This window comes from Trichinella spiralis, assembly GCF_000181795.1.
Source record: "Trichinella spiralis strain ISS 195 chromosome Unknown Scfld2, whole genome shotgun sequence".
Taxonomy (NCBI): Eukaryota; Metazoa; Nematoda; class Enoplea; order Trichinellida; family Trichinellidae; genus Trichinella; species Trichinella spiralis.
Window position 1 is genome coordinate 2151941 of NW_003526941.1, and position 27809 is coordinate 2179749.

The window sequence follows — 27809 nt, forward strand, 5'->3', positions numbered from 1 at the left end:
CGTAATAGCCAACCAAACGTTTGCAAATAGAGAAGTTTCACGACAATAATTTTAAGCTGTACAATAAAAACAGTTCAACTACAATTTTTTGCTTAAAGTGTAGTCATTTCAGACTTATATGTAGAAATTTTTTGCCCAGTGAAGCAGGCTTTACTTTGTTATGTTGACTGACAACTATTCTGGCAATTTTTCAATTAATTATTGCAAGTTTTATTACAGTGCAAAAGAATGATATGGAAACGAAGCTTGTTGCGTGATCAGATTTAAATTAAATATCAAGAAATGAAGAGGGAGAAGATATTTTGTGCATAATTTGAAATTAAATTTATTTCTAAAGTATTGCACCTGCTTTGCTGAAAACTCTGCTCGCTGAAATAACACTAGAAAGAATGATTAATAAATGATTTGGCAATGATGATCAGAATTGGAATTTAGTTCCAATAATAATAATTATTATTATTATTAATGAGCTCTTCTGTTCACTGAGAAGCAGCAGGCAAATTTTGAAAAACACTTTTTGTCAAAGATCTTTGTAATCCAAGTTGCGCAAGTAAATTTAAATGACTAATTTTCCAATGTTGCAAATGTCAACTTTTCTAAAACAATGTCCTTGTGTTTCTTTCAATATTTTTTCATTGTTTGCATAAAAAGGCATTTTGCATAAAAAGTTCTAGTTTATAAATGTATTGCTTATTTTTTTTTAATATTATGCTTATGTGATTGAAATTTGCTCTGTTTCAACTGTTGAAAGCCAAGCCCAACAAAGTCCTTTGGGTATTTTTCAAGGAAATCAAGAAGGGGTAATGTTATGTGATCGTGACAGTGCAGCCAAGAAAAATTTATCGCGACCTTGCGTTCAGTGTCACGCAGATGCTAGCCACCCACAGAGATGCAGCTGGAAAGCAATTGGTTGTCAGTGGAAAAGTTGCAATGAAAATTTATCGCGATTTGTAGCTATTTATTTTAAAGTTTTGTTTTTGATATGATATGATATGATATGATAACGTAATTTGTTGCTCAATATTTTCAATAATAATACTTTTTTTTTCATTGTAATTATCCGTTGTACAATACAAAGTATGTTGTCTGCAGTGAAAAGATTTTATTTAAAGATTGGAAACGGTTTTAAAGTTGTGCAACTTAAATTCATCGATGATTATGGGGTTAATTTATACAATTTTACATTTTAAAGCCGAGTGCATTTGGTTTCAAAATTATAACATGAAATTATTAGGTTTTTGAAATTTTCAGAATTTTCCGAATTCTTCTGAGTGGAATTTTAAATTGTAGAAATTTCTCTCATTGACAGATCTACGAAGAAGGTAGATAGATAATTTGGATCTGCTATTTAGCGACTGAAATTAAAGTATTGCCTGACGAAAAATGGAATAACAACAATAGGCCCTGTGATAGATGTGGAAAAGTGCGTTGACTTTGCAGGTTGTCAGATTATTTTTTCTTAATTTCTATTACTCTTGAACTAGAACGCTTAAATGACAGTATTAGTTTTTGCAACTATGCAGAATATTTATAGTATCATCAGATCTATTCATCGTTGTTACAATTTATTTGAAATACATATATTTCTTCTACTCTAGGTGAGGAACTTTTTTTTCAATTGAAATTTTGCTTTTTGTTTCTTTATTTGATTGTTTGCAATGTTAAACGAAATTATTACAATTTGTGTATATTGGAATTTCTTTCAGCATTTTTTGTATTTTTTCTGTTCAACTTTCAATAGTAAGACACTAATATGAAATGGAGCAGATTTTTTTTTCCAAATTCTTTCCAATTATTACTGTTGAACAATTATTGAACAATAGATAGTGTTCATTTAAAACTTTCTTTTTAAATGACCTTTCAGAAACAAAACGAAAAAGCTAAATAATAATGTATTATTATTATTTTTGCACACAATGACATTGTTGTAAAATATGAAATTTCATATTCTTATGAAATGATTTAGAAGAATGATTTATCCTTTATATTATTATTTTTTATTTATTTTCCAAAGAGTTTGTTTAATTTCTTATTTTTTAACATTTTCATTAAATAGATATGTTAATTGTATTATTCTAATAGACGTGTTATTGTATTACTTTTACAAAGTTAGCAAAAGCTATGACATCATTTCAACCGCAATATTTGCATTGTTTGTGCAGCTTATAAGTAAGGTTTCATTTAACATAGCATAGTTATTAAAATAGTGACCTGTTTTGCAGGCGCCTTGAAGGGTGAAGTGAAAAGTCAGTATTCAATTGAATATCTTTCAGTACGTAATTTTTTTGGCGTTCAGTTTGAAAATTCAATTGTGAGCTGTAGTTTTCAATGCAGTGAATAAGAGACGGTTTTTGATTTAAATTTTATTTTCGAGAAAAATTATTAATTATCAGTGAAATAAATGGTCTGATTTTTTCTTACAAAAGTGTAAATAGTTTATTTGACAGTGGAAAAAGTGTAGTAGAAGTTTTCATTTCATATGCTCTGACAGAATGCGTACGAATAGACTGAGAAAGAGGGATTAAAAGAAAATTTCAATAGCCTTCATCTATCTGTCCAACTTTTCCCCTATCTCGAGTACTGGTGAACTGTGTGCACTAGTGCCGTACTGGAGAACTTTTATTGGCGAAGACAATATTGCCGGACTGATTTGTCCAGAGGATGGCGATGTAGGGGAACGTCCGATGCTGGGCCTTCGACTGGGCAAGCCGTCCATTTGTGAACGATTGGTTCCAGTAATCAACGCCACTGGTCTACCACGTGGAGAGTTGTAGCCTTGGGTCTGCGTTGGCAATTTTGGCCAACTATTTTCAGGGCAACGTTGGCTATTTTCACTGTTGCACACTTTTTCCAACAAGTACACTCTGCTACTGTCTAGAGGTTGTTGTTCAGCGTACGCTTTTTTCCAGTAAATTTTTTCATCATGATTTAAATTTTGCCATTTCATATCCTCACATGAGAATTTATGAATTTCATGACCATCGACAGTTGTCATCATCAGTCGATCCATCTCGGTTGATTCTTCTGCATAACATGCATCAGAAACGGTTGACTGTTTCATAGACATCTGAAAACAGTTTTGTCATTGCACACAAATTGATGTTCGTATGAAAAGGAACAGATTTAGAATAAAAAAACTGAAAACAAAAGAAAATTTACTTCTCACCTCAAACTGACTAACATTCATATTAAGCCAGAGGTCAGCGTCCGCTGTTTGCTTTGTATTGCATTGATTCGCCTTAAAATGAGTAGATGTATAATATTAAGGAGAAGAATTTTATCATTTAAATCAAGTAGATACTTTTCTGCTCGTCTGTGTATTGATGACAATAATGCTGAAAACCAAAAACGCTCCTAACGGCATGTTAACCAGTGACATGCCATAATAAGTGTAATAAAGCCCGTATGACGTGAGATTGAAAGCGAAATACGAAAACCACCACTGCGCAACCATTCCCAGTTGGAAGCAAATAAAAATATACAACCTGTTTCTTAACAAAAGAAAATCAATTATTAATTTTTTGTAATACTGCGACATTTTGTTTTTTTTTCTTAATATTTACTTGCTGCCATTTGGAAACAGCTTCTGCTTATGTTTGCAATCGAAAATCAGCGCCATTGTAGATGCATACAGGGATAACTATAACAACAGCTAGCTAGCATATTATCGGCGAAATGATTTCGATGAAAAATGAATTACTAGCATCAATACAACTACAGGTGCTGCGAAAAATATCAATGTGGGATCGTAAAAACTGAACCAGCATTCTCTGAATAGAAAGAAAATTTTGTTGCTCAACAATGTTTCTGTGTTCTTATCGATTTGCACACTTACTCGTGGGTTGCTTTGAATGAATCTTTCAAAATTCGTATTGCAATGTACACCGTGGGAATAGCTTATAAATAAGCGAATTAATAATTAATTAGTGAAATGTGAAAATTTTACTGTGTTCCTTACTCCAGATGAGCATATGGCGGAGCCAAGTATGGTAGTTGTTTGTTTGCTTCAAAGGTGTTGAGGTTTTGAAAATTTCTACAGGAACAACTACTAGCCAGGTGAACAGTGCCACGTTGACAAATAGGAGTGCGTTACCGATGACGGAACATTTGAGCTGCAAGTGTTGTTGAAATCACTTATTTAAATTGATAATTTTTTCATTAGTGCATTTTTATGTTAGAGGAGCATGTTCATTGTAAAGCTTACCACAAAATTGCTAGCTCTGGAAAACATGTCAAACAGCAGTATGCTAATTCCATAACAGAAAATTGAAATGAGCATTGATGCGTTGCGGAAAACGTTTTCTCTTTGCTTGGTGAAAATTAAGCATACGAAAATTGTCAGAATAATTACCATGGATAATGTTGTCACAGTGAGAGCAAAATAAGACAGAACCGTATCTGTAGTCATGAAATCCTGTAAAAAATTTACAACAATAACCTAGTCTGGATTTTTTTGCTTTAGTCATTCTTTTCCAATCTATGATAATTTGTTTTCTCAATAATCATTTCACTTTCTACATTGTTATACGGCACGTTTAGTAAGGATTATTTGTTTATCGTATGGTCTGTAAATTCATTTATATATGAATAGCTTACGCGCATGCTCACGGCAAAGGTTGACAAATGATTGCAGGCACAAATGACATGTGATCGATTGAAGTAATCTACGTAACAACCTTGGGTACTCCATTTTGGTTCTGATTTATCATCATCATCATTATATGTATTTTTTGCATTCCAAAACATGCAGAATGGTATCAGATAGTTATTTTTCATCCAGCTTGGCAAGGGAAATGTGAAAAATGCAGGTTTTTCTATACTGATCACCTGTTTACCGGCATTGTCAATAACACCAACGGATAATAGTGGGCTGTGTATGTTGTGAACATTGCACTCTGCAAAACTGGGACTGAAAAAGGCTTAAGTAAGCATTTTGAAAATAAATCAACTCAATTTTCACATTTTACCGCAGTCTTTGCAGTTCTGCATCATGGGCATTTTCATATACGGCATAGAACAGAGTTCGGGCTTTGTGTAAATCTAAGCGCAGATTTAATGATGAAGTTTTAATAAAGTAAAAGTCTTTTACTGCAGTTGTTGACGTACCTTTTACTTCAGGCTGTATATCTAATTGAATAGCAACTGATTTTTTTGATCTACCCAGCGTTGCAGTTCTTTGAAAATCACTGTTTTTCAGATCAACTGTTTGAATTGCGTAAACTGAAATTTGAAAAATCATCGTTTATTTAATTGCTCACCGTGTTATTGCTGTTTTGAAAGTTCGTGCGCGTTTCGACTTACCAACACTTTTTCCAGTGTATTCCATTGAATCGACATGACTTTTCTGCTGGTATGCGGCAATTTTTATCCCATAATCATGGAACTGATTGACAAGTTCTAGAGTTTGTTCTAAAAATTGTCCATCTGCATCGCCTGCATTTTGTCTTATGTTGACAGAAAATGCTTCATCCAAGCTAGCGATTATATTCTGTAAATTAATGATATATATTTTTTTGAAAAACGGGTTTTATTATTTTAAAACAAAGAAAAGGTTTCATCTCACTGAAGCAAAATTTCTGTCATGCTGATAAGCAACAGGCAAGGCATGTTGATCACTGAGTTCGAGAGTTAAAATTTTCAATAATATTCGACCAACAGCAAATAGATCATGTCCGTATAGAGATTTTCTTTGTGTTGCATTTTTCAGTTTTTCAGCTACGGCTGTAATTGTTATTGGATCTATCTTAAAATTCGATTGCAAATCTTTTATCTGAAAATAATTTCAAATGTGATTAAATGTAAAGTTAACTAACATTTTCCAAGAAAGTTTGACAAAAATTCCATCTTACTTTGTTTTCTAAAGTTTGAAATTCAGCCGTAGTACAATTTTCTAGTCTGGGTTTTCCCCAAAATCCTTTTTCATTGCAATACCTCGTGGCACGCCCTTGCCATCCTCTTGGACATGGTTTCGTGGATGTTCTGTTTGTTTTCATCGCAGGCCACAGTATATCGCTCATCCAATTCTCAGGGCAACCATTTGTCACTACTGAAATAAAGTTTTACATTACAATATGAAACTAGGAAACAGAAATGTTTGTTGGTTTGTTCTACAAAAATACAGGAAATGCTCTTCAATGATCAAACATTTTACAAAAGTGTTTCTTGAACTGTTGTTTTCGAACTGTGATATAGATTTACTTTCACAATAGCCACTGATTCGACTGATTTGTGCTCTTGGATCTGCGCATATGTCACAACGTTTTCCAACCGCATTTCCACGACAATGGCATTGGCCAGTTTCTGAGTTACAGCTCATATTCAACGCCCCGGCAGGATAAAAACAGTTGCAAGGTGTGCATTGCTTTTTTTCGTCGTCAAAATAAGTTTTGTCCTGAAAAACGTCAAGTACCTATCGATCTATCTAAACCGATGGGCTTTGTTTGATGTGATTTTTATCAACTACAGCAGATGCCAGTGAACAGTGAAGAATTTATTATTTCAGTTTGGTTAAAAAACAATAGCTCACCGTGCATTTGCAAATTCCTGTGTACTTGTCGCAGTTAGCATCATAGCCTTTAGTAGTGTCACAGTTGCACGGCCCGCAGGTAGAGTTTCCCCACCAACCTTTAGGGCAACGCCCTCCGATGGTAGAAAGCCGATGTTCACAATTGCGCCCAGTGAAATTTTCAACACATTGACAAACGTAACTGTTCCATTGATCATTGCATGTTCCACCGTTGAGGCAAGGATGCAAAGTACACAGGTTCATGCAGTAGCCGTCCGCATCTCTTTTCGGGCAGAAATTGTCAGGGAGAGTGCACTGCTTGATGATATTTTTCTGATGAAGAATTTGTAAATATGCTTTTTTGTTTTGCATAGGTTTGTCGACAAAAGCACCCTGTAATGTTTAAGCTGTAAACCGTGCACAAGCAGTTGTATTTGAAAATGATATTTACTTTTAAACATCCGGTGAATGGATTTGAGGGATGATTATGATTATTATTGTTTTTTGAACTGGAGATGTTTATTTTTATTTTTTTTACAATGCCGTTCAACTTTTCACTTAAAGGTATTGTCTAAAAAATAAGTGATTGTGAAAAACACTGAATTGCTTTATTCCATTTAGTGATTCTTACTAGCTGATAGACGTAGTCCACATTTAAAATGATCTGGTCGTTTTGCATCTCGCATAGAAGCGAGTGCCATTTCGAATCACTCACTAATCGTTGTGCTAATTGTTGATGCTTCCTCTCCAAGGTGACACTTGCAAGCTGGTCGGTGATCTAAAATGAATTTTTTATTAATGCATATTTTTTGTCTATAATTTTTAATCGGTTTTGCACTGTAAATTTGCAAGATCATTTGAAATGCATTCGCATTCCACATGTCATGTCAAATGTCCAGTCATATGCGCTATATTTTTGCTATTTGCGCAAAAGTGAAAGGAAAATCAGTTACTTGTAAGATAATCTTTTTTCCACTTGTCAACTCCACCACAACAATGTCTGCGTCAGTTTGAGCTGTTCGAAATTGAATTCCAAATACAAGAGGTATTTCAGCATGAGGCGGTACTTTGAAAGAAACTGAACTAGAAGAAGTCGGCAAACTGATTGGCTTTCCAACATCTGAAGTAGCGGTTTCAAATGAGAAAATTCAAAATTTTCTTGAAATCAACATTTCTTCATTTATTCTTTAAGTCCTTCAAACTTACAGTCTGAGCAGTTTTTTCCTGCGTAATCTGTGGGACATTTGCAAATGTAATCTTCCCATATGCCTTGGCATGCACTGTTACGCTGGCATGGATTCCGACGGCAATTTTTTGTCATCGCAGCACATCCAGGAACGGTCATTTGGTTAGAAATGTAATGATTTAGATTAATCATTTTGTGATCAATGTATAAATGGCTCATGCAACCGACAAAACCAACGGGCATGATTCTGAAGCGCTGATGTCGATTACGACTTGGCAAACCTCCAAGATAAAGTGGACTGGTTATGTCCAGAAAACGAAAACAAGGTACCATTGGGTCGTTACACCTAAATTTACTTTTGATGAAAAAAATGATTGCTTCTTTACTGCTTTGCAGAAAAGAAAAACTAACTTCTCGTCTAATTTCAATTCCATAAGAGCGGCACATTGACTGTATCGAAAAATTCGATTAGGATTCAATGCCAGGAACGGATCACAATCATCGAGTATCAAAGTGACAGTCTGCAGATGACCATAAAAAACTCAATTTTTGCACATCTTTCGAGTGTTCAAGAAAAGCAGAGACGCATACCCGATTGAAATAGATCACTTGTACTTTGTGCCATTGACCGTCATTTAGGGTATAATCGCTGTCAAGATTGAGCACCTTTATGTCAGATTCTCCAAGTGAAATTGAAAGTTTCAGTCGACCATTAGCCAACTCTAACACAATGAAATCATTTTCTGCTTTTTGTCTACCCGCATAGAATAACATTCCGTCCAAGACTGTAGTAGTGAATCTGGAAACGTTCGTGATTTATCATGATTACAATTTTTCTAGCAAATTTTGGAATAAAATTGAAATAAATATTTAAAATTAATTAATAACAACATTATTGAAATTCCAAGTTTATTCTTTTTTATTTTTTGTAATTGATTTCGTAAGTTTAAAATATGCAATGAATGTAATTTAACTTTTAAAATTTTTAATTATATATATATATATATATATATATATATATATGTATGTATGTATGTATGCATGCATGCATGCAGAACTTGAAAGATTTTACTTACTGAAATGTAATGTTAAATCGATTGCGTTGGTTCAAAGTTGGAAATTCAACAAAAGAATTAGGCTGGAATGTTCTTGTGGTTAGTTCACAGTATTCATTAGTTGAATCCGCATCATATGTGCAATTTTGACATTTTTGCTTGCCTTGAACCAGAGTACATATTGATCCTCCATGGCATATGTCCGCAATGCAATAGGAATTCGAAATGGGAAACTCGCAATTTTTTCCTAACAAGCAATTTTTCAGATTAGAATTTTCTTTTCATTCATGCTCATGTGATGCATGGTAATGTTTTGGTTTTTCGCGTTTTAAGTTTTTTTCTTCCATGCAGTGAACAGTAACTGGTTTCATATTACTTATATTCAGAATGACGCATTGCTGTCATTGTATGAAGGCTTTTTTTTATTCTTAATGGCTTCTCTTACAAAACTGTAATTCAAGCATTTTAGCGTTGCTTTTAGCAGCATAAAATGCAAACTTAAAAAAAGCATTAAACTGTCAGACAATCGGAAATGCAGTTGAATTACTTCCTCATATAATGGACAATTGAAATTTGCCAATTGTTTTTCTCGAATCGATATCAGAGGACTAATTTTACACGCATATATGCTTTGCCGGGAATGTATTGTATAAGAAGTAAGCTGAATCGAAAATGATGATTGATGAATTTTGTTCAGGACGACTTGCAATTATAATTTTTCTAATTTTCATAAATATTTGCATTTGCATTCTTTGGGACTAAATGAAGTTCTTTTGCTCAAAATTGAAGCTTAATTAGTTAGAGTTATCTTTTCATAAGAAAAGAACAGAAATAAAAATAAAACAAGATGTAGATATCCAAGGATCAAGATATGGACAGATGTATGGCAAAATTGGAAGTTTCTTTTTTAAATGTGTGATCAGTGGATTCACTGGCGTGGGTTTTCATCGGCGTCTGCTTGCGTTTCCGCTTTTCTGTTCTGAAAGTCAATGGCGTCCTTGGGTTTTCTTCGTACAGCAGGTGGCTAAGGCTAAGCGAGATGCCGATTTTTTCTGACCTCTATTGTTACCGATACTTTCTTCATTAAGGTGGACAGAGATCATATATAATTAACTCGTCCATGTTGTCACTGCAAGGATCAATTCGACCAGGCACGTGTCAATGGCCATTAGTGACCCATACACAAAAGAAGTGAATCTAGGCGAAATATGATGTAACCCCGTGAAAGGAAAAAATTAACCAGCGTGAAAATGAGCCTCAAGAGACACTTGGATAGATGTTAAAACGTGTGCTGTCGAGTTTCTATTACTGAGGGATGTAATTTTCAGGGGTTGATTTCAATTTGAAAAAAAAATGTTGATCAAGAGAAGCTGGAAATTCAAACTTCTTCTAATGGTCGTTGTGCGTGAATTTTGATCTACTGTTGATCATCACTGTTGCATTATGAAGTTGTTATTTCAAATTCTAGCGAACGTAATTAATTGTCTAATTTTATCATAGAATTAAATTGGTGCCTATGGGTTTTGAAGGTTGTTTCAGCGCAGCTGCATGGGAAAGCAATAGTAAATTAAGTTCACGTTTTCTGGATTTTCGTCATACTCAGGCAGACATGTATGCTTGTCGACACGAAAATATGTTGGCCACGAAAATTGAAACTCAGACTAAATGACAATGACTCATACTAGTTTAGGCGATTAACGACCGATGGGTGGCTATTTTGATAGTCAATCAGCGAGATTGAATGGCGTTTGTTTCTACTGAACTTTACAACAGCTTTGCAAATACTAGTAACCCACATTTATCGTCTATTCTCGACGGATATGTGGGATTCAATTATGCAGAATTTAAACAACTTTTCATTTGTTTTTGCAAACATGCGCTTGATGTCGATCGATGTGAAATGGAGGCAAATATATATATATATTACGTATATTATTGGTATGTACTATTAGCTGTATCGCATCGGTCCAGACTGACTTATCAGTTTGGTGACGTTTTGCAAAATTCATGAAGATTTGGCATTTATGGCACTAAAATCGATCGAGGAAGTGAACAAACTCACATGTCCAGCACCTGCGGCTCTGATTAAGCGGTAACCATGAGCCAGGCAGCGCTAGTACGGCCGCCTCGTCTAGAGGCCAAACCAAACTCCCCCAAGGCGGATGCTTGTAATTAGTATTTGTCAGTTTGTGGAACTCGCTTACCCGTAAAATCCGGTCTACAGATGCATGAGTAGCCATTTTCGCGGGATAGGCATGTTCCTCCAGCTTTGCAAGGAGAGGAATAACAAAGATTGATCTCGATATTACAACCGGGGCGTTGTTTTGACAATTCTGAAAGTAAAACTATTAAACAGATGGATATTCACTTTGTAAAAAGTCAGCTGGCAATGTTTCAAACAAGCTTGGTTTCAAGTTTATAAATACTAATATGCAGCGACTCCGTCTATTGACTGTATCCCCTCAGGGCAGCTAGCCCATATCTAGATCACAAACGGCCAAATATTGGTTGTTGACATTGTTTGATGCGGTCAACAGCTGCTGATCTATTTTAATTTACGAAAGTAGGAAGTATCTTTGAATAATTTTTATTAAATTTCGTAATCACAGAAGAAATAAATACTTCAACGAAAATGAGTTTTAAAATTGCTGTGTTCGCCCAAATTCTGTTCAAAACGGATTTGATTTTTCACTTTAAATGTTTTGCTTAGTGAAATTCAGTTTTCGCTTTTTACAAGTTTTGAGTAATTGTGTTTAATCTAAACAAAGAGCTGTGTTCTTTTATGCTTTTTATTGGTAACTTGCTTTGAGAGGAAATTATTTATACTGTTGACATTTAATTAATTGCAGCATTTGTTAACGGGAAAACAGCACCAGAAAGCGGTTTCTTCAGTTTCAGCGCAGTGGATAGATAATTTGATTCGGTTTCACAAGCTGCTGATTTTGAAATTAAATTGTTTGTGTTTCCTAGCCAACTTAATCTTTAAATCAATTTTTTGAAACTATTTTTACAAACCTAAGAATGATCATTTTCGTTTGGTTAGAAGAAATCAGTTGTCTCCGAGACGCCTTAGAAATAATTTACTTTGTTGTGTAGTTAAGTTAAATTTCACTCTTGACGCTATGCAAGAATTGTAATATCAACGTAATTACCTTCACTGTGCACATTTTCCTTGCTTAGCCTTTTCTACAAGTTTATGAGCGGAACGAATCGATAAAAATGCGCAATTGAAGAAAATGCTTGAAAACAGAGCACCTGATGCTGTTGCAGTTGCACAAAAGAGGGATAATTTATGGATAACCTTGGGAAGGTTAAAATGAATTTCGAATTAATTCTTGATAGCGGAAAGCGAAGATGGACAGCTGTTTTCTGTTTTTTCTCATCTCTAAACATTGCCTGTGAGAACAGTTTTCGAATAATGCATAGCTCAGCTTTTTCTAGCGGAATATTTATTGCTGAAGGCCATTGAAGCAACTCAGGCATTGAACGACTGAATAATAAAACCGTTTACGTTTGATTATCTACTAGTGAAACAGTTGTTGAAAAAATAGTTGCGCTTTTAAAGTTTTTTTTTATAAATATTTGTACATGTTGAACTTACCAGCAAAACCGATGGGACATTCGCAAATGAAAGTTGAAATGCAATGAACAGGCTTGAAAATGAAATTCTCTGTTACAATGAAATCTCCGGTGCCGTCGAATTTCAACACGTTGCGACATCTTTCATTGTTCAGGCAAGGCTCTCGAGAGCATAGTTCGTCTGCCAGAGGTAGAATATTCAAATTTGATGCTTCTGACAAGCGTTTTCGATTGAAGTCGACCAATTCATGTAATTCTTCACCGCTGAAATGGAATAAAAATTTTTACAAATGCAACAGAAAGTTTACAATTCAAGCAAAAACAAAAATGCATCCTATGTTGCATCTTAGACATACGTCTCTTGTAATGCTTTCAAGATTTACAGCTGTATGATCAATTCATTTCCTTGAACTATATAATTTACATCTGATAATCAATTGAGCAAGAAAATTAATGATTTGCTTGTGCTGTAGATGCAAAAAGGTTCATAAAGCACGCATGAATTGGATTTTATTCACAGTGAATTTTGCCCAACAATATTGAATCGACATATCCCAATATCTATAGTTTCATTTTTCAAAATAAGCAGGATTTGAAAATTAGAGTAATGCTAAGCGTTAGCGTTGTTTCTGGTGGAAAAGGCGGACGTCATTTTTATTTATGTGCACACAAGCGAATGGATGCCAAATTAACAAAATTTAGCTTGATACTAGTCATTGTTGCATTTCAAAGCTACAATCCAAATTGTAAATACGCTTTTTTGAATTTGCCTGCATTTGCGAAAGAGTGGAAATTTTTTTTATTTTAAATCTTCAAAATGGAATTTCTTGGAGATTAGGGATTTTTTTTTCAAAAGTCGTGACGTTGACGTTACTTTGGCCATCTGCTCACTATCCCGCGGTGGGGACAGTTGCGCTTGATTGCTCAGTCATCTTCAGCTAATTGAGAGTGTTGTCGTGTGGGCAATCGAACGCACACGGATAGGACTGCTTATTGTCAGTTTATTATTGTTGTTTATTGTAGCAAAGATGATCAACGATGGCGTTGATACATGACCGGCCAAATGGCAACTGTCTCTGCATTAGCGACAAGGTTGACTGCACAAAGTATTTAGAAAATAAATTTGTAAAAAAATAAGAAAACAGCAAAATTTTCCTTTTCTATGTTATTGGTAGGGCATTTCGATAAATTAGTTTAGAATAAAAGTTCGAGGGCGAAATATAAGCTTTTCCACGTGGCGTAACGTAATGCCGCGAGATAAAGAAAATCTTTTAATACACGCTGATTTGTGTAGGCGAACATCTATATTTAAATTAGATGGAGGAGAAATTTAATTAAAATTAAAACGATGATTGAAAACTTATTAAAATAGAAAGAATACTTGTGTAACAAAGGAACAAAGAGAAAATGATGTTTGATATTTGCAATGCTTGACTGTATTTGACACGATAGCCATTAACGTTTGCAGTTAAAGCGAATTCTAATATTATTGTTGTTATAGTGGTTATTCTTATTCTTATTCTTATTTCTATTATACTTAGCAGTTTCTTCAAATGAGTAGAGCTATTTTATGTGGCTTGAAATTTCTTTTTTTGAAAACCGCGGCGCATAGACTATTCATTAATTTCAGCCATTCCATTTCATTTAGCGCACTAAGTCGTAATTAGTGTCGCAGGTAGGCGGAAGTTATCAATTAGCTCCGAGGAATAAGGGAATTTTCGTTCAAAGTGACTAGCTAGCTGATTGCGTTGCGCAAGTTGCAATTGAACGGTGTCAATCATACCTGAGAAAACGATCCGAATTAGCCTTCCGCAGTACTAAGCTAACATTCAACGTCGGTTCTCCATGCAGTTCATTGTCTTGACGGACGCTGAAGATGAGCACATCTCGGCGATCTGAAGGGATCAGAGCGGATAGTGAATCCAACAAGCGTCCATAAGCGGTCGGATTCAGAAACGAATTCATCGTCAAGCCTGATATTCGAAATGTGACGCTGTTGAGTAAAGCTGAATTTGTTATCATCTCCACTATGACGGTGCAGGTTGCTTGAACAGCATTGATGCCATCTTAAAAATAACAAAACTTAATCGATTAAGTCTAAATTTTAATTTGAAAAAAACACTTATTTTCAAATAGTTTGATTTCTGTAATTTTTTGTGTTTTTCAAATTAGATGGATCAATTAATTTCCAGATGCAATCCATTAAAGATTTTGTTGCTAGAGTTGGAATGTTTTCTTAGGGGAATTGTTGGTAGTATTTTTTATATGCTTTACGGTGGCTCGTGATATTTTAAACTATCTTTTGAAAGGTTGTCTTATTTAAGTAGATTTCAATTTTGCGTAATCGATAGTCGTTTTCTGTCAGTCAATATTTAATGATCAACAATAACTAAGCAAATAATTATGTTTCAGATTGTTATCGCAGAAAAAAAGAAATTTACATTTATAGGCTCATTTGCGCAAACGATAGGCGAAATAAAATATTACAATTGGTTTGGTCCATTTTGTAAGGTTGTAATGAATTTCCTAAAATTTTCGCCTTGACAACTGATAACTGTTAAATTCTAAAATTTATAATTAAGCTATAAAAATGTAAACAGCATTTGATTAGCATAATTGATAAAGTGATAATTTTTATCACTTATGAATAGCTGACTGGTACAGGAGAGTTGGGACGGTTAGTCGATCGATGTTGGAGTAATCAAAATGCTGAATTACATCAACATCGGCAGTATGCTAAGAATTAAACTAGATACTTATGTGACACGTCACCGTGTCAACGCTTCAGAATCGATGCGATTCCTGGAAAGGCGAGAAACGTCGACCTTTGTTTCGATTGGTGACTACAAATGCGCAAACAGGCTCGCTTCTTCAATAATACGGATAATAAACGTTGGACCGCTGTTGGCCAAACGTTGACCACTGAGCGCTGTTCAAGTGGACCGACAAAAGGCAGCATTCGATTGAATTCACGCTTCCAGACGTGGCTGTTCTTGAACAGTCACGACAGTTGAGAAGGAAAAGTACCCCATTATCACGCATTTTCCTTGTCATTTCGAACTGCATACTATGCTTTCTTGGCAGCGCTTGCAGTTGACTATTCAAAGTTGGCCAGTTAATTAAATAGCAGTCAATAGAATTGAGGTTTTGTTTCATATGCATTAAAAGAGGATAGGCGCTGAACAGAGTTCAGCTTTGCCGGATGGAGATGGTCAATTATTAATCATTCCCGTATAGGCCAGGTATACGTGAGCTCGCTGTTCGATTCGTCACTAAACCAAGGCCACTTCTCTGAATGAGATCGATTAACAATATCTCAGTTTATTAGTGAACACCAGTTCGAAATGATGACACCACTTCAAGAAAGGCGTCAATTAATTATTTCACAATTTATACACAATACCAAGTCATTGTTTTCTTGTGATAAGAATCAGATAGTTTCATTGCAGATTATTGCAGTTCTGAATAACAGTTAATTGTTGTTGCTTTACTAAAACTAGAAAAATACCGAAGCAAGTTTCTGTTAACAAAATTAGTTAGACCGTTTTTCTGCCCAAAACAGCTGAAACCCCTCTGATGATGGTGATAATGATAATGATGAATGCATTCGTCATGGAAGAGCAACTCAGACTCAATGCTCTTATTGTTCTATTCTTAAAAATGCAACAGCAGTTAACACTTTTCTGACAATCACCTGGAAAATCTTTAGAGGCTTTTTTAAATTTGAAACTAATAACTGAGTTGTATCAAGCATAATTTCCGGTTGGAAAAGCAAAAAGGTAGGCTTGATTTTAAAAGAAATTATAACTTCTAATAGTTTGAAAAGCTATGCTCATGAATTGTGTTTGCTTAACTTTACAATCATGAAATGAAAATACAGATAAAAAAATAAGTTTTACCTGAAACTTGAATTAAAAGTAAAAGTCGAATGCGGCGATTTGTGTTCAACGCTGCACTGAGACGCAGTTCACCAGTGTTGCTATCCAGCTGAATTAAGTCTGCTTCATTTCCGGCAGCAATCTTGTAATACAGTGTATCGTTGAGATCCAAATCGAAAGCAGGCACCCGCCCAATAGGTCTGTTAGATAGATCTTTATTCCAAGGATCAGATTCATGGTTGTACACCACTAGATAGAAATCGTTGAACACTGGTTCGTGATCATTTAAATCAAGTACCCGAACCAGTACTTCGGCCATTGAGCTGAGCTGGCCAGAGCTAGCTTGAATGTGAAACTGATAAGTACGACGGTCACTTTCAAAATCCAATTCAATGCGAGTCACTAAATCCATGCCTTCACTGTTGGACATTGGGGAGTGTATTTCAAAAGCGGCCGCATCGTCTCCACCCAGAATTTTATAACTGACTAGCGCATGTTCACCAACGTCTGGATCAACGGCCAGCACGTGTCCAACGATGGTTCCGATTGGGACGTTTTCGTACACTTCGAACTGATACGCTTCACGGTCGAATTTCGGGGCATTGTCGTTGACATCGTCCACATTGATCACCAGTGTTGTGCGTCCAATCAACGGCGGTTCGCCTTTATCTTTGGCAAGTACGGTTATCTCGTACACAGCTCGACGCTCACGATCCAAAGGTCTGGCAACGCGAACCACTCCTGAACTGGGATCAATTTGAAACGCGTCATTTTCTGGATCTTCATCAGAAAAGTGATACGTTATTCGACTGTTAATTCCGTAATCAGAATCTGTAGCGGTCAGATGAAGCAGACTCACTCCAACCGCCGCGTCTTCAGAAACGTTGGTCACGTAACGAGTTCTAGAAAATACTGGCGCGTTGTCGTTCACATCGTCCAAGACGACTTCCAAATCCATCGAACCGCTCAACGGCGGCTGACCATGGTCAGTGGCGATCACTTTGAGCTTGAATCGACTTTGACTTTCTCGATCCAACGTGCCATTGACGAACAGCACGCCGGTGGACGGCTCGATCGCGAACACCGGTTCACCTCCTTCGAGCTGATATTGCAGCCGGGCATTTTCTCCGTCGTCTGGATCTATTGCTCGGACGACGGTCACAGTGGAACCCACAGGCTCAGATTCACGGACGTGAATCGTGCTAGAATGTTCAGCAAATGTTGGTGCTGAGTTCACGTCTTCAACCTGCACTCGAACGGTCATGGTGTCCCAATGGCCGGCACTGTCCGTCACTTTGATACTGAGTACATGGATCGGCTTGGATGTGTAGCTCAACGGCTGATCAACCGCCAGAGAGCAATAGTTGTTCTCCTCGTTCAGCAGTATAAATGCTCGATCATCGTTGCCTGAAAAGTTCTGTTCATTATGCAAAGAAGAAAGATACACCTTTTAGAATTACCAGAAATTATGCTGTATTGCAAACGACCACTGTTGTTGTCAGGATCGTGAGCCGCGATTCGTAACAGCAGGCTGCCTCGTCGTGCAGTTTCCGGTACGGAAACGTTAAGCTGCTTTTCCGGGAACACGGGCACATTGTCGTCGACGTCCAAAACGTTCACTATTAACTTGGCATTGGAAGACAACGGCGGGTTGCCTAAATCTACCGCCTCCACCTGTAGTTCTATAGTCGGTTCCAGTTCATGGTCTAACGGCTTGGCAACCGTTACCCAGCCGGTTACCGAGTCCAATTCCAGAGGACAGTTGTTAGCCTCTGGTCCGGTGAATCGGAATCTGATTTCTGAATTGTGACCGCTGTCCAGATCATATGCGGCCAGTCTTAACAGGCGGTATCCGACCGGCACGTCTTCACGCACTGATTCTTGGAAAACTGGGGCATAAAACTGAGGCGCATGGTCGTTCACATCACGTATTCGAATCTCCAACAGCGTTGTATTCGACAAAGAAAATGTGGCTGAATCTTGGGCCCTTATCACCAGCTCATAATGATCAGTCTGCCGATAGTCGACTCTGTCGACGAGCCGTACCTCACCTGTGTTGTAATCTATGGAAAAGCGACCTTCTGCGTTGCCGCTGACGATGGAATATTTCACTTCTCCGTTATGGCCAAAATCACGGTCTCTCGCCATGACGTTTGCAATGACCGGCTTGTCGTTTGGATCCAAATTTTCATCAATTTCAACCACATAGCTGCTCTGTTCAAACTCAGGTGCGTTGTCGTTTTCATCGTCAACGGTCACTTCGACCAACGCTTTTGCACAAAGACGTTCAGTGATGGTCAGCGGCTGGTCACAAGCAAGCACTTCAAATCTGTAAAATGGACAAGTTTCACGATCGAGCGGCTTCTCAACCCGTAGCACACCGTCGTCTGAGCCAAGACTGAATGGAAGCGGAGTTTCAGGATTTGTTCGTTGTACGCTGTATTGGATTCGACCATTCCGGCCAGCATCCTCATCCTGCGCGTGTACATGCAGAACTGTGGTGCCTGGTTCCACTGATTCAGATATCGAAGCGGCGTAATTAGATCTTTCGAACACCGGTTCATGGTCATTCAGGTCGAGCACGTTCACCAGCACAATTGCAGTGGTCGAACGACGACCGTTCGATGTCATTTCATAGCAAGTGATGCGAAGCGTGTGTTTGTCGGCTTGTTCTCGATCAAGCCTGCCAGTTGTTATCAGCCGCCCAGTCTCCTTTTCCACAGTGAACAAATTCTGGCTCTGAACATTTCCAGCACCTGTCACACTGCAGCTTGACACTGTTTCAACGTTGGCAGCTGAGCTCAGCTGAGCGAAGTTGAGCAAGGAGATTGGCGGCTCTTGCTCTTCGAGCACGCTTACTTCGTAACGAGATTTCGAAAACCCCGACCATTGGTCACCGTCGTTGGACTGTGCTCGCCGATGCCGTGAAGCGCGACGTCGACGTCGCAGCTTCAGCTGCACACTGAACGCTGATACACTTCCTTCCTCTTCACCTGTGGATAGTTCACCGTCGACAGTGGTGATGAACCACTCGCCCAAACAGATAGAATTCTTCAAATAAAGATGACCGTTGGAAAAGAGAAACGTCCGCGACGGAGCCAGGTGTATGTTTTTTACTGCTGTTACTGGAACGTTGAACCGTTTCAAAAGCCAACGGTCGAACGAAGGGAACACCGGCCCTCCGGCACCGATGCATGTGCTGTTCACGTATAATACTTTGCGCAGCAGAGTCGACTGGGGGTGGACCGCAGCTGAGCTGAACAGGCTAGCTTGGAAGAGCAGAGAGCAGCACAGAACGCCAGCTAGCATGCTACATAAAAAGCAGCAACGCGTTCAAAACCACATTCAACTGGCCTGGCAGTGAGGAACAATGAATAAGCAACGCGTTCTGAATTCTGTTCTGGTGCACAGTTGAATCGAACCGACCAATCGCACTTAAGCTGAGATTAGTCAAAGGCAATCTAACTGCCCTCTAGTGATACAGCTCCAGTAGCTCATCAATAAGCGAATTGACGTTTTTGAACTGAAATGATTTTAAACAATCAATTTGTACATTTTATCCAATATTTTGTTTCTTTTTTCATAATTCAACAAAGGTGGATATTGTTTCTCTGTTTTTTCTCTTCATCTGTTTTTTCGTTTTGCACATTCCAAATGAAGCGCATTAGAAATTTTAATTTTCATCGCTGTTTATCAAATCTCATTTTCACATTGAGATGAACCGAAGATTTTTTCTCATAAAAAATATCCGAATTCTTTAGAACAAATTTTGAAAAGCATTTTAAATTTATTCCATTGAAGATTTTTCTTTAATTTTTATGCAGTCGTTAATTTGATGTCATTTTACCTTGATCTACTTCAGCATATAATTTTTTGTTAATAACACGTGGCAGTAATTAATCTAGGCAAATGTGTGAATTTCACTATTCATCACTTAATGCTGGCTTTGCAGTATTGTAAAAAGAAGTGGAATATCTTTAGTTGCCTATTCTACTACCTTTTCAAATTCTGTCTGTGAAAAAGAAAACCTTACAATGCGTAAAAAGGTCATCTTTAATTATACACATCTTGCTTTTGACAAATGAGTCACAGTATGAATTTGTTGCAAACACAACTGAGTCCTGTAAGTGAAATGAATAAGCGTTTCCTTGAGATACGGTTTTTTCTTTTACTTTTCATTTCATTCTTGTCTGCTATTCATTATTTATTATCGGTTTTCAATTGTGCAGGGTGTATATCGATGGGTTTTGGTTTCATTTTTGTTTGACAGTTATTGAATCAATTAAAAAATTGATTAAAGCATGCTCATTTTGGATTAAAAGGATAAGAGCAAATTTTGCCTTGACAAACATTGATTTTTCACCACAGACACGACAATTTTTGACAATTCTTTCGAAGTGAAAAAACTATTAATCAATGGCAATTCAATTTGACTGTTGTTATAAGCTTCAGGGGAAGCACAAGTAAGCCGTATTTATTACCAGTTGTCGGCAGTTTTGATTTTGATTGTGGAAATGTGTTTTGTTCTGATTGACATTCTTCAACTGTTTGTTCAGGTTTATATGTTTACTTTGGATTGATCATGTTTTACAAATTTGACCTCGCTTTTGCATGCTTTTACAAGATGAAAATCAAAAACTACTGGAAAAATCTTTATAAACATATCAGAGGGAAAAGTGGTTTTTATCTGTACGTAAGTGCCTTTAGATTTTCTTCTATTTCGAGATGTATTTTAACTGTGCGTTTGATGTATGTATGAGAATTTTAGTTATTTTTTCGTAAATATTCACCTTTATCAAATTTAGAAACGAATATATATGAGAAATTTATTTTTCATATTGCATATTAGTAGAATGAAACACTGTTTACAATAAAAAAATGAAACAAGCATTTGAAACGATCAGCACGTTTTAACCGTACGTCCAGGCCAGGAAGCAAATTTTTCTCAGCACTGGCTTGCGAAGCACATTGCATATATTGGCATTAGAAGTTTGCAAAAGCACGTCGTGATTGTCCAACTTGTCGCAGTTTTTAGTGCAAGTTATGACAACATTTTCAGCCAGACCACAACTATTTTTTCCAGCCTGAACACGCATATAGCCATTTTCACCCCACTCTTTTCCCCATGAATTTTTGATCAAGTAATATGGTGTAGGCGAGGTTAAATTGTACCCTACAAGCATGACCGCGTGTTCAGGTTGTTTGGCGCATTGCGTGTGCTTGATTACGCCACTTTTGTAAAATTGCATCCACCTGGGAACTTCGATCATTACGATGCTGGGTCCCCAGTTTGTCAGCAGTGCGATTAGTTCCTTTTCCTGCTTACCGGACACGTTGAATGATTTTGCCCATTGCACCTATTGAACAAAATATGTTATTGTATTTTCTTTGAAATTATTTTCCACTCTGTATTGCCTACTTTTGGTTGAGGCGTGCTTTCGTTGATGCACTGCTGTTTGCGGCATTCGTCTTGCTCTAACTCATACGGATAGCAGTCTTCGCTTGGAATTCCGTACGACTGATTTGAAAGAACTTTGAGAACTCCGAGCGGTCGGCCCCCTTCACAACCGTATGCTGCCGGTGGCGTGATGCAGTCGATGATCGACTGAGGTGACATCTCTGGTGGGGCTTTCTTCCACAACTGATGGTCAATCCAATATTGGGCAGTGGCCAAGTCGACAGCAGAGAACGCGTAACAAGAACCGCATGGTCCTTGTTCCCTGACGGATGGTACCACATTGCAAAATGTCCATGAAAAGGCGGTTGGCACTTGACTCAAATAGCGGCTCACTTTTTCTGGTTCTATTTTGAACTGATATTCGGGAAGTTGTTGCTTCAGGCCAGTGAACTGGGTTGTAAATTCCACGCTAGTGGTGTCTGCGAATGTCGTGATCCCAAAAGTAACCCCTTGTTCAGTTTGATTAGCTTCGAGCGACGATTTCCAGTTGAACATGTCAATGCGGCATAGGTTTTCACGAAAAATCCGTCCTCTGCGTAGTGCTTCTTCAGCTGAGCTGTACTTCTTTTTGAACATTTTCAAAAATGAGTCGAACTTATCTTTCACCGCTTTTCCTTTACCAAATCCCAAAGGCGCCGTCTTTTTCTTCGTCGTCCAACCCATAAAGTACGTATCACGGCGTTGCCTAATTCTAACACGTCTATCTGGAAAAAATGGATTATAAAAAAGCAAATGTTTCTATTTCTTTTCTTTTTTTAAATTTCTTGTGGCAAATTACAAAATAATTCATGTTTTCTGAAGCTTATTATAATAATAATTATTTATAAATATTTCTATAAATTCAGTGGTTTATGTAAAGCATGAAAGTAAGTGCACCGATACGATATACATACAAAGGCAGAAGTTGTTCAATTTTACCTGATTCACCACAGCGGCATTCGATTGCAAATGAGATCAAATGGGATGAGTAGGTGTAATTTTCAGTCATGATATCTTCGAATTTTGCAAAATACAGCTTAACTGTTTTGTTGTGTCGATTCCAAGTGAAATAGTTGCACTGAAATTGGTAATAAAGCATCATCAGGGTTCTTTGAATTGAAGAAACAAGATTTTTTATTGTTACGAGTGTATCTGCTTCGCATATTCGTTTTGTCTCTTCTTGCGTGTCACCAACGAATGTTCTCAAAGGCAGGTTCGATCGTCTGGTATTGAGCTGCAAGTTGATTGGCTTGAGTTCTTTGAATAGAAACGTTTTCCACCAACAAAGATTTGCATTGTCGTTCAACTGAGTATCTGGAAACAATTTACATATATGCATCTTACACTCTGTGCAATTTAAAGGGCAACAGATTTTTTTAATGGAAAAATTTGCATTATTTTACCTCAGTTTAATATGTTTAGATATTTTCGAGTTATTTTTTTTCATATTTATTTGCTCAACTCTTTTTCAAATACAATGTTCGAACAGTTCAATAAATTCAGTGTAAACAGATTTTTTCACATTCAGATTTTCATTGTTGCATATTCTTTGTTCACTTGTGATTGTCGACGTCTGTTTCCATTTGCAAAAAGTGTCTCGTAAAAACGAACACAACGCTTACTGTGGCACAGCACCACAAAGTGCATTTACAACTTCTGAGAATTTGAACAGAACTTTTTTGAAAAGTGCTGCTTTTGTTATGCTGTAATTTCCATTTCGTTAATTGCGATCTAGATTCTAATGTTTCTATTTTATGGGAATTACGGCACGAAAATAACAAGCGCAATTAAGCGCACTTTTACTGGCAATGCGTGAAATAATTTCATTTCCAAGCTGATTTTTAAGAAATTCAAGCTGCTTGCATCACATGTTCAAGCGAAAGTTTACGCTGATTAAAATGTAACAATTATTTATTTATTTGCTTAAACATTTAATAAATAATGTTGATTATTTTGTTCTGAAAACAACTTAAAATAGATCGCCCCGGTTCAGAGGTTGTTTAACACGAACATTTTAATGGAAAAATTAGTTCATCGTGATTAGATCTTTTTTCCGTAATGAAAATTGAAAAATATAGGCTAAAGTGAAATGTGCCATTTGAAAAGCTTTACCGAATCAAGCAGTGAAAGCAATGGGGAAAGTTTGGTGTGAAAAATTTGAATATCTTTGAAAAACAGATGGAACACTTTTAAATATTCCTTTGAGCTTGATGAGTAAAACACTTTAAAAACATTTTTAAACAGTACATGAAAGTGTGCATCAGCGTTGTTGCATATTCAATGCTAGTAAATGATATAACTTTTTTCAAATTACAGCTTCAGATTTTATTTATGAAATTCAAAGTAATAAATAGATCGATTGTCGTTGGAATAATTGAAAAAAATTTTACAGTAAACTTAGGAATTTACTAAGTTGCAAATTTATTAAGATATTTCTAATTATTTACATATTCCACTGCAACGGTTTGGAAATTTTCTGAAACGAATCTGCTTAAACAATCTTAAGCATGATGGCAATGCAATATATTTTATTTACACATCTTGCTCACTTATCAGGTTGTTCACAATTGTTTAAAGTGTTTGAAATAAATTAAAATAAATATAACAAAAATGAAATGTTTACCATTTAATGCGGTGCTGATGTGAACCGTTCCGTTGATTGTATCTGATATGGCGACAGTCGTGTTAATTTTACCATGCTGAATGTTATCCGAAACGGACAACACTTGAAATTTGTCCAATATTTTTTGAATATCGGTCTGACTTATGAGGCTTTCATTTGTTTCATTGGATAACTGAAATTCAGTTGGTAAATGTTTAAAAAATGCAAGAAAATGCTACTTGAATGCGTATATAAGCTATGGCAAAAGAATAAAACATTTTCTTTATTAAAATAATAAGTAAATAAATAAATATATATATATATACAGATATATACAAACATGCACAATATGAGTGAAAGAATAAAATATTCAGATTTAGATTAATTATTAGAGTAGAGATTTTTTAAAAAAATAATTCTACTTGCACATTAACAGCAGAAACATGATTAGCCAACAACAGTAGCAGTGGTAGCAGTAGCAAGGTGAGAGAGTGTGACAGTAGATGAAGATATTTTTGCCGGTTGGAAATGTCAAACAGAGTCAGGCTGGTTGGTTGTTGAATCCACATGGCGCAGAAGAACTTGGCTGCCATTTTCGCTTCTTCAAAGCAGTGGTTGATCGATGGGTGAAGTATTTTTGTCGACTTCCTCTTCTTCATGGCTTTGCATCGGTGTGGCCCAGAAATTTCTCCGGTCGCATGGAAGAAACAAACGGTGGCGTTGGAAGAGCAAATTGTCACTGAATTTCACACCAGCTATTGTAAATTGGCGGTTCTTCTTGTTCTTGTCGTATGCAAAGAACACTTTGTTTTGCCATGATGCGTCAAAAGAACTGGCCAAGCTCGGCTGACGGGCTTTTCATCGATGACTGAGCAACTAGTTCATTAAGCTTTTTCCAAGATAAGTGACAGCCCACAAATTAGGCCAAATAAATGCCGAAGTCGGCCACCACCCCGGCTGTTGCATTTCGGCACCGCTGTACCTTACCACCTAAGTACTATACTTGCAGTGGGAAATATTCCAAAATTTCATTCTCTCTATTCATATTACCAACGACGACATCATTTCATTCGGACGCAGCAGTTGGTTTCCAGTACTCTAGAATCACGCTAAAATTGGGTCCTTCTTTTATTTTTATCATCTCCTTACACTCATGCCATCCTGTTTTTCATTGAAGTGAATCTTTCTTTTTTTCCAGTTAATCGTTATTTTCATTATTTTCTTTTCTATTTTACTGTTAATGTTTAAGAATTTCTCTTTAACATAGAAAATTTCACCAATCAAAGTGGCATTCATGTCGTATGTGGAAATTTTCTCTAATTACATCTTCTTTGCAGTATTTTTAAATTAAATGATCGATTCGGTGATTTTTCACAATAGAGTTTTGAGTTCAATGAACCTGAATTTACTTTATTTACAGTATATTCAGTAATTTCCTTTGTTGCGTTTGTTGATGTTGATCAGCGCTTGTCCCGTTCTTACCTACTCCCATCAACTTTTTAATGCACTGTCCTGCAATTATAATGGTAATTATTATAAATAAATAACTGTATGTGTAATGAGTTATTGTCATGTGGGTAAGTATGCTTCGTTGTTCTGAATAGATGCATTATTAAATGATGTTAATATATTTTTTATGTGTAGTGCAATTGTTTAATGACAATTTAATAGATGATGAGTAAATTATGTTTTGTTGGAAAACATTGAATCGTCACTTTATTTGCTGTAAGCAATAAATGTTAGACTTGACTTGACTTGTAGAAATGTTTGAAGAGACGCTGAAATTTGAATGTTGTATTTGCACTGATTGATTATTGAGCAACAGTATACGCAAAGCAAGCTTTAGAGTATTAGTTGACTGCAGTAAACGTTTGAGCATGATTATCAGTATTAATCTCGTGTTCTAGTATTTAAAAGTGTTCTTTCAAATATGCACAATAACAGTTGATAAAGTAGCTTTTTCCACAGTGATATAATGAGCATAATGTTGCACTTCCATCTACTCTTACAAATACTACATTTCGGTTCCTATCATATCATCAATATTTCTTTACGATTTTTTTTGCCTTTAATTTACCTTTTCTAACTAACGTCCGCTGTTATTGATTAGTTATATTTCAAACCAAATTTCAATGAAAATCAAATATTAACCCTCATCCTGGCGGCAAATTTTACACCTTAATCCGGGCACCTGTCTACATATGTAGACACTGGAAGTTTCGTCGTGTTTATTCCCTGTACATGATGTTAAAATGATTATTTCTTCAAGAACTAATGATAATTTCACAAATATATTATTTTTTTTATTCAATGCAAGCGCTACACGATATTTTAGTGATTTTATGGTTGCTACATATATTTTTTTACATGAATGGCAGCGGTTTCACGTTGATTTTCGACGTCCTTGCTCTCGGCATTTTGATGGATTTTGTCGTTTTATGACTGATATTTGCAACCTTTATGATTTTGGGGCACTCCATAGCGGATGGAGGCACGTTTAGTTTGTGCCTAGATTTTTGATTTTGATACCTCATTTCGATGTAATGTTTGACCAGTTGAGCTGAAAGTCCTTTCATTAAACGCTGCTTTGTCTTCTAATAACTTTGCTGCTGGCTCATCAGTACGAATGCATTGTGATGAATACAGCAGTGATGAAGTACAGCATCAGCATGCTCTATCTGTTGGTCTTTCTTTTACAGCAAAAATCGTCTATTCTTGCATCCATGCTATCCACGCCTCCTTTGCCAAGATTATAGTCATTTATGATGTTTGGTCTTTTTTCACACCTCACTGGTTGTCTACTTTCAACTTTGCGTGGCATGAAGTCGACAGAAGAACATTGCTATTTTTTCTTGGCACGTAATTGAACATCGTTACTTTTCTGTTCTGCTCATAAACAGCTAATGTGGAGTAAATGATTAGCTGTTTAGCTAATGAAGATCACGTCGCGCTGCTTTACGCAAACATGCTAGAACATCATGGCAAACATGTGCAAACACTGTACCAATAGCTGTAATGTACGTAAGACCATGCTAAAGAAGATGTAACACAATAGAATATGATGTAAAATAACTGTCCATAAAAACGTTTCTGTTAGAGTTCACAAATGGCTGTGCCAATTGCCCAACTTTGGTGCTTGCTAGATCAATTTGGCGTTCTTCACCACTTCTGCCAGTATATAACAAACCTTTCAGAGCATAACCATTCTCCGCGTCACATATCCACTTGATCTTCACACCGTACTTTTCTGGTCAAATAATCAAAAGGTCAATATGTATGGTAAAATGCAAAAGTGGCAATTATCACAAACGATTATCTATAGCAGTAAATAGCTCCATAGTGGATATCGCTCATCCAGTTTTTAAACCTGCCTTAAACAACTGACTGTTTTTGTCACATATTCAGCTAATAACAGTGACTCTTAAACAAACGTCAAGAAGTTCTAAGAGCAGTGAAACACTCATGAAGCATACCGTATTTATCTTTGGGGTTGGCACCCTTTTTGACTAATCTACTCTATAAAATCTACAGAAACTTTACTCCAGATTCCATAAAGCACACGAACAT

The 27809-nt window shown here is 36.5% G+C and overlaps 8 protein-coding genes across 8 annotated transcripts; all 8 read right to left on the reverse strand.

Moving 5' to 3' along the window:
* Positions 1 to 2548: 2548 nt before the first annotated feature.
* On the reverse strand, positions 2549 to 8465 carry Tsp_02973 (putative laminin G domain protein). Its single transcript, XM_003379260.1, has 21 exons — positions 8283 to 8465; positions 8103 to 8212; positions 7712 to 8037; positions 7459 to 7571; positions 7137 to 7283; positions 7044 to 7076; positions 6527 to 6898; positions 6199 to 6391; positions 5850 to 6046; positions 5564 to 5770; positions 5302 to 5488; positions 4968 to 5220; positions 4597 to 4909; positions 4352 to 4414; positions 3947 to 4112; positions 3836 to 3896; positions 3701 to 3770; positions 3564 to 3640; positions 3302 to 3491; positions 3167 to 3238; positions 2549 to 3067 (listed from the first exon to the last, which is right to left on the reverse strand). The coding sequence occupies exons 1-21, from the start codon at positions 8463 to 8465 to the stop codon at positions 2549 to 2551; spliced, it is 3852 nt and encodes a 1283-aa protein (XP_003379308.1).
* Positions 8466 to 11581: 3116 nt separating this feature from the next.
* Positions 11582 to 13042, reverse strand: Tsp_02974 (conserved hypothetical protein). The gene is made up of 5 exons (XM_003379261.1): positions 12996 to 13042; positions 12344 to 12589; positions 12002 to 12236; positions 11762 to 11814; positions 11582 to 11726 (listed from the first exon to the last, which is right to left on the reverse strand). Exons 1-5 carry the CDS (start codon positions 13040 to 13042, stop codon positions 11582 to 11584), a joined length of 726 nt encoding a protein of 241 aa, XP_003379309.1.
* A 1056-nt stretch (positions 13043 to 14098) lies between these two features.
* Tsp_02975 (putative cadherin EGF LAG seven-pass G-type receptor 3) lies at positions 14099 to 15481 on the reverse strand. Its single transcript, XM_003379262.1, is given in 4 exon segments — positions 14099 to 14391; positions 14409 to 14422; positions 14813 to 14889; positions 15218 to 15481. The coding sequence occupies 4 exon segments, from the start codon at positions 15479 to 15481 to the stop codon at positions 14099 to 14101; spliced, it is 648 nt and encodes a 215-aa protein (XP_003379310.1).
* Positions 15482 to 15765: 284 nt separating this feature from the next.
* Positions 15766 to 19512, reverse strand: Tsp_02976 (putative cadherin EGF LAG seven-pass G-type receptor 3). The gene is made up of 4 exons (XM_003379263.1): positions 19321 to 19512; positions 17664 to 19254; positions 16225 to 17610; positions 15766 to 15815 (listed from the first exon to the last, which is right to left on the reverse strand). The coding sequence occupies exons 1-4, from the start codon at positions 19510 to 19512 to the stop codon at positions 15766 to 15768; spliced, it is 3219 nt and encodes a 1072-aa protein (XP_003379311.1).
* A 1601-nt stretch (positions 19513 to 21113) lies between these two features.
* Positions 21114 to 22979, reverse strand: Tsp_02977 (putative cysteine proteinase). The gene is made up of 4 exons (XM_003379264.1): positions 22785 to 22979; positions 22580 to 22718; positions 21623 to 22365; positions 21114 to 21560 (listed from the first exon to the last, which is right to left on the reverse strand). Exons 1-4 carry the CDS (start codon positions 22977 to 22979, stop codon positions 21114 to 21116), a joined length of 1524 nt encoding a protein of 507 aa, XP_003379312.1.
* Positions 22980 to 23829: 850 nt separating this feature from the next.
* On the reverse strand, positions 23830 to 24835 carry Tsp_02978 (putative NADH-ubiquinone oxidoreductase chain 4L). The gene is made up of 4 exons (XM_003379265.1): positions 24665 to 24835; positions 24264 to 24435; positions 24088 to 24116; positions 23830 to 23862 (listed from the first exon to the last, which is right to left on the reverse strand). The coding sequence occupies exons 1-4, from the start codon at positions 24833 to 24835 to the stop codon at positions 23830 to 23832; spliced, it is 405 nt and encodes a 134-aa protein (XP_003379313.1).
* Positions 24836 to 25656: 821 nt separating this feature from the next.
* Positions 25657 to 26241, reverse strand: Tsp_02979 (conserved hypothetical protein). Its single transcript, XM_003379266.1, has 3 exons — positions 26185 to 26241; positions 25998 to 26145; positions 25657 to 25754 (listed from the first exon to the last, which is right to left on the reverse strand). Exons 1-3 carry the CDS (start codon positions 26239 to 26241, stop codon positions 25657 to 25659), a joined length of 303 nt encoding a protein of 100 aa, XP_003379314.1.
* A 931-nt stretch (positions 26242 to 27172) lies between these two features.
* Tsp_02980 (putative adipocyte plasma membrane-associated protein) lies at positions 27173 to 27809 on the reverse strand. The gene is made up of 4 exons (XM_003379267.1): positions 27783 to 27809; positions 27716 to 27758; positions 27329 to 27489; positions 27173 to 27274 (listed from the first exon to the last, which is right to left on the reverse strand). Exons 1-4 carry the CDS (start codon positions 27807 to 27809, stop codon positions 27173 to 27175), a joined length of 333 nt encoding a protein of 110 aa, XP_003379315.1.

What these genes read in the sequence shown, in the direction of transcription:
- Tsp_02976 (XM_003379263.1), bottom strand. Translation starts at nt 19,512, where the DNA reads ATGCTAGCTGGCGTTCTGTGCTGCTCTCTGCTCTTCCAAGCTAGCCTG. An exon ending in TCAACGTTCCAGTAACAGCA is followed by an intron (nt 19,255 to 19,320) that starts GTAAAAAACATA and finishes CTTTATTTGAAG; the next exon opens with AATTCTATCTGTTTGGGCGA. An exon ending in GCAATACAGCATAATTTCTG is followed by an intron (nt 17,611 to 17,663) that starts GTAATTCTAAAA and finishes AGAACTTTTCAG; the next exon opens with GCAACGATGATCGAGCATTT.
- Tsp_02979 (XM_003379266.1), bottom strand. Translation starts at nt 26,241, where the DNA reads ATGGAAGTGCAACATTATGCTCATTATATCACTGTGGAAAAAGCTACT. An exon ending in AAAAAGCTACTTTATCAACT is followed by an intron (nt 26,146 to 26,184) that starts GTTATTGTGCAT and finishes TTTAAATACTAG; the next exon opens with AACACGAGATTAATACTGAT. An exon ending in CTCTTCAAACATTTCTACAA is followed by an intron (nt 25,755 to 25,997) that starts GTCAAGTCAAGT and finishes TTATAATTGCAG; the next exon opens with GACAGTGCATTAAAAAGTTG.
- Tsp_02978 (XM_003379265.1), bottom strand. Translation starts at nt 24,835, where the DNA reads ATGGCAGCCAAGTTCTTCTGCGCCATGTGGATTCAACAACCAACCAGC. An exon ending in CATCAGCACCGCATTAAATG is followed by an intron (nt 24,117 to 24,263) that starts GTAAACATTTCA and finishes GATTCGTTTCAG; the next exon opens with AAAATTTCCAAACCGTTGCA. An exon ending in AAACCGTTGCAGTGGAATAT is followed by an intron (nt 23,863 to 24,087) that starts GTAAATAATTAG and finishes ATGTTTTTAAAG; the next exon opens with TGTTTTACTCATCAAGCTCA.
- Tsp_02974 (XM_003379261.1), bottom strand. Translation starts at nt 13,042, where the DNA reads ATGACTAGTATCAAGCTAAATTTTGTTAATTTGGCATCCATTCGCTT. An exon ending in TGCAACTGCAACAGCATCAG is followed by an intron (nt 11,815 to 12,001) that starts GTGCTCTGTTTT and finishes ATTATTTCTAAG; the next exon opens with GCGTCTCGGAGACAACTGAT. An exon ending in ACGAAAATGATCATTCTTAG is followed by an intron (nt 11,727 to 11,761) that starts GTTTGTAAAAAT and finishes ATTGATTTAAAG; the next exon opens with ATTAAGTTGGCTAGGAAACA.
- Tsp_02977 (XM_003379264.1), bottom strand. Translation starts at nt 22,979, where the DNA reads ATGCATATATGTAAATTGTTTCCAGATACTCAGTTGAACGACAATGCA. An exon ending in TATGCGAAGCAGATACACTC is followed by an intron (nt 22,719 to 22,784) that starts GTAACAATAAAA and finishes TACCAATTTCAG; the next exon opens with TGCAACTATTTCACTTGGAA. An exon ending in AAAGCACGCCTCAACCAAAA is followed by an intron (nt 21,561 to 21,622) that starts GTAGGCAATACA and finishes TTTGTTCAATAG; the next exon opens with GTGCAATGGGCAAAATCATT.
- Tsp_02980 (XM_003379267.1), bottom strand. Translation starts at nt 27,809, where the DNA reads ATGTTCGTGTGCTTTATGGAATCTGGA. An exon ending in TGTGCTTTATGGAATCTGGA is followed by an intron (nt 27,759 to 27,782) that starts GTAAAGTTTCTG and finishes TAGATTTTATAG; the next exon opens with AGTAGATTAGTCAAAAAGGG. An exon ending in CAACCCCAAAGATAAATACG is followed by an intron (nt 27,490 to 27,715) that starts GTATGCTTCATG and finishes TTATTTGACCAG; the next exon opens with AAAAGTACGGTGTGAAGATC.
- Tsp_02975 (XM_003379262.1), bottom strand. Translation starts at nt 15,481, where the DNA reads ATGAAACAAAACCTCAATTCTATTGACTGCTATTTAATTAACTGGCCA. An exon ending in TTGGCCAACAGCGGTCCAAC is followed by an intron (nt 14,890 to 15,217) that starts GTTTATTATCCG and finishes TATAAATTTTAG; the next exon opens with AATTTAACAGTTATCAGTTG.
- Tsp_02973 (XM_003379260.1), bottom strand. Translation starts at nt 8,465, where the DNA reads ATGTTATTCTATGCGGGTAGACAAAAAGCAGAAAATGATTTCATTGTG. An exon ending in AAGTGATCTATTTCAATCGG is followed by an intron (nt 8,213 to 8,282) that starts GTATGCGTCTCT and finishes GGTCATCTGCAG; the next exon opens with ACTGTCACTTTGATACTCGA. An exon ending in GAAAAAAGATTATCTTACAA is followed by an intron (nt 7,284 to 7,458) that starts GTAACTGATTTT and finishes AATTCATTTTAG; the next exon opens with ATCACCGACCAGCTTGCAAG.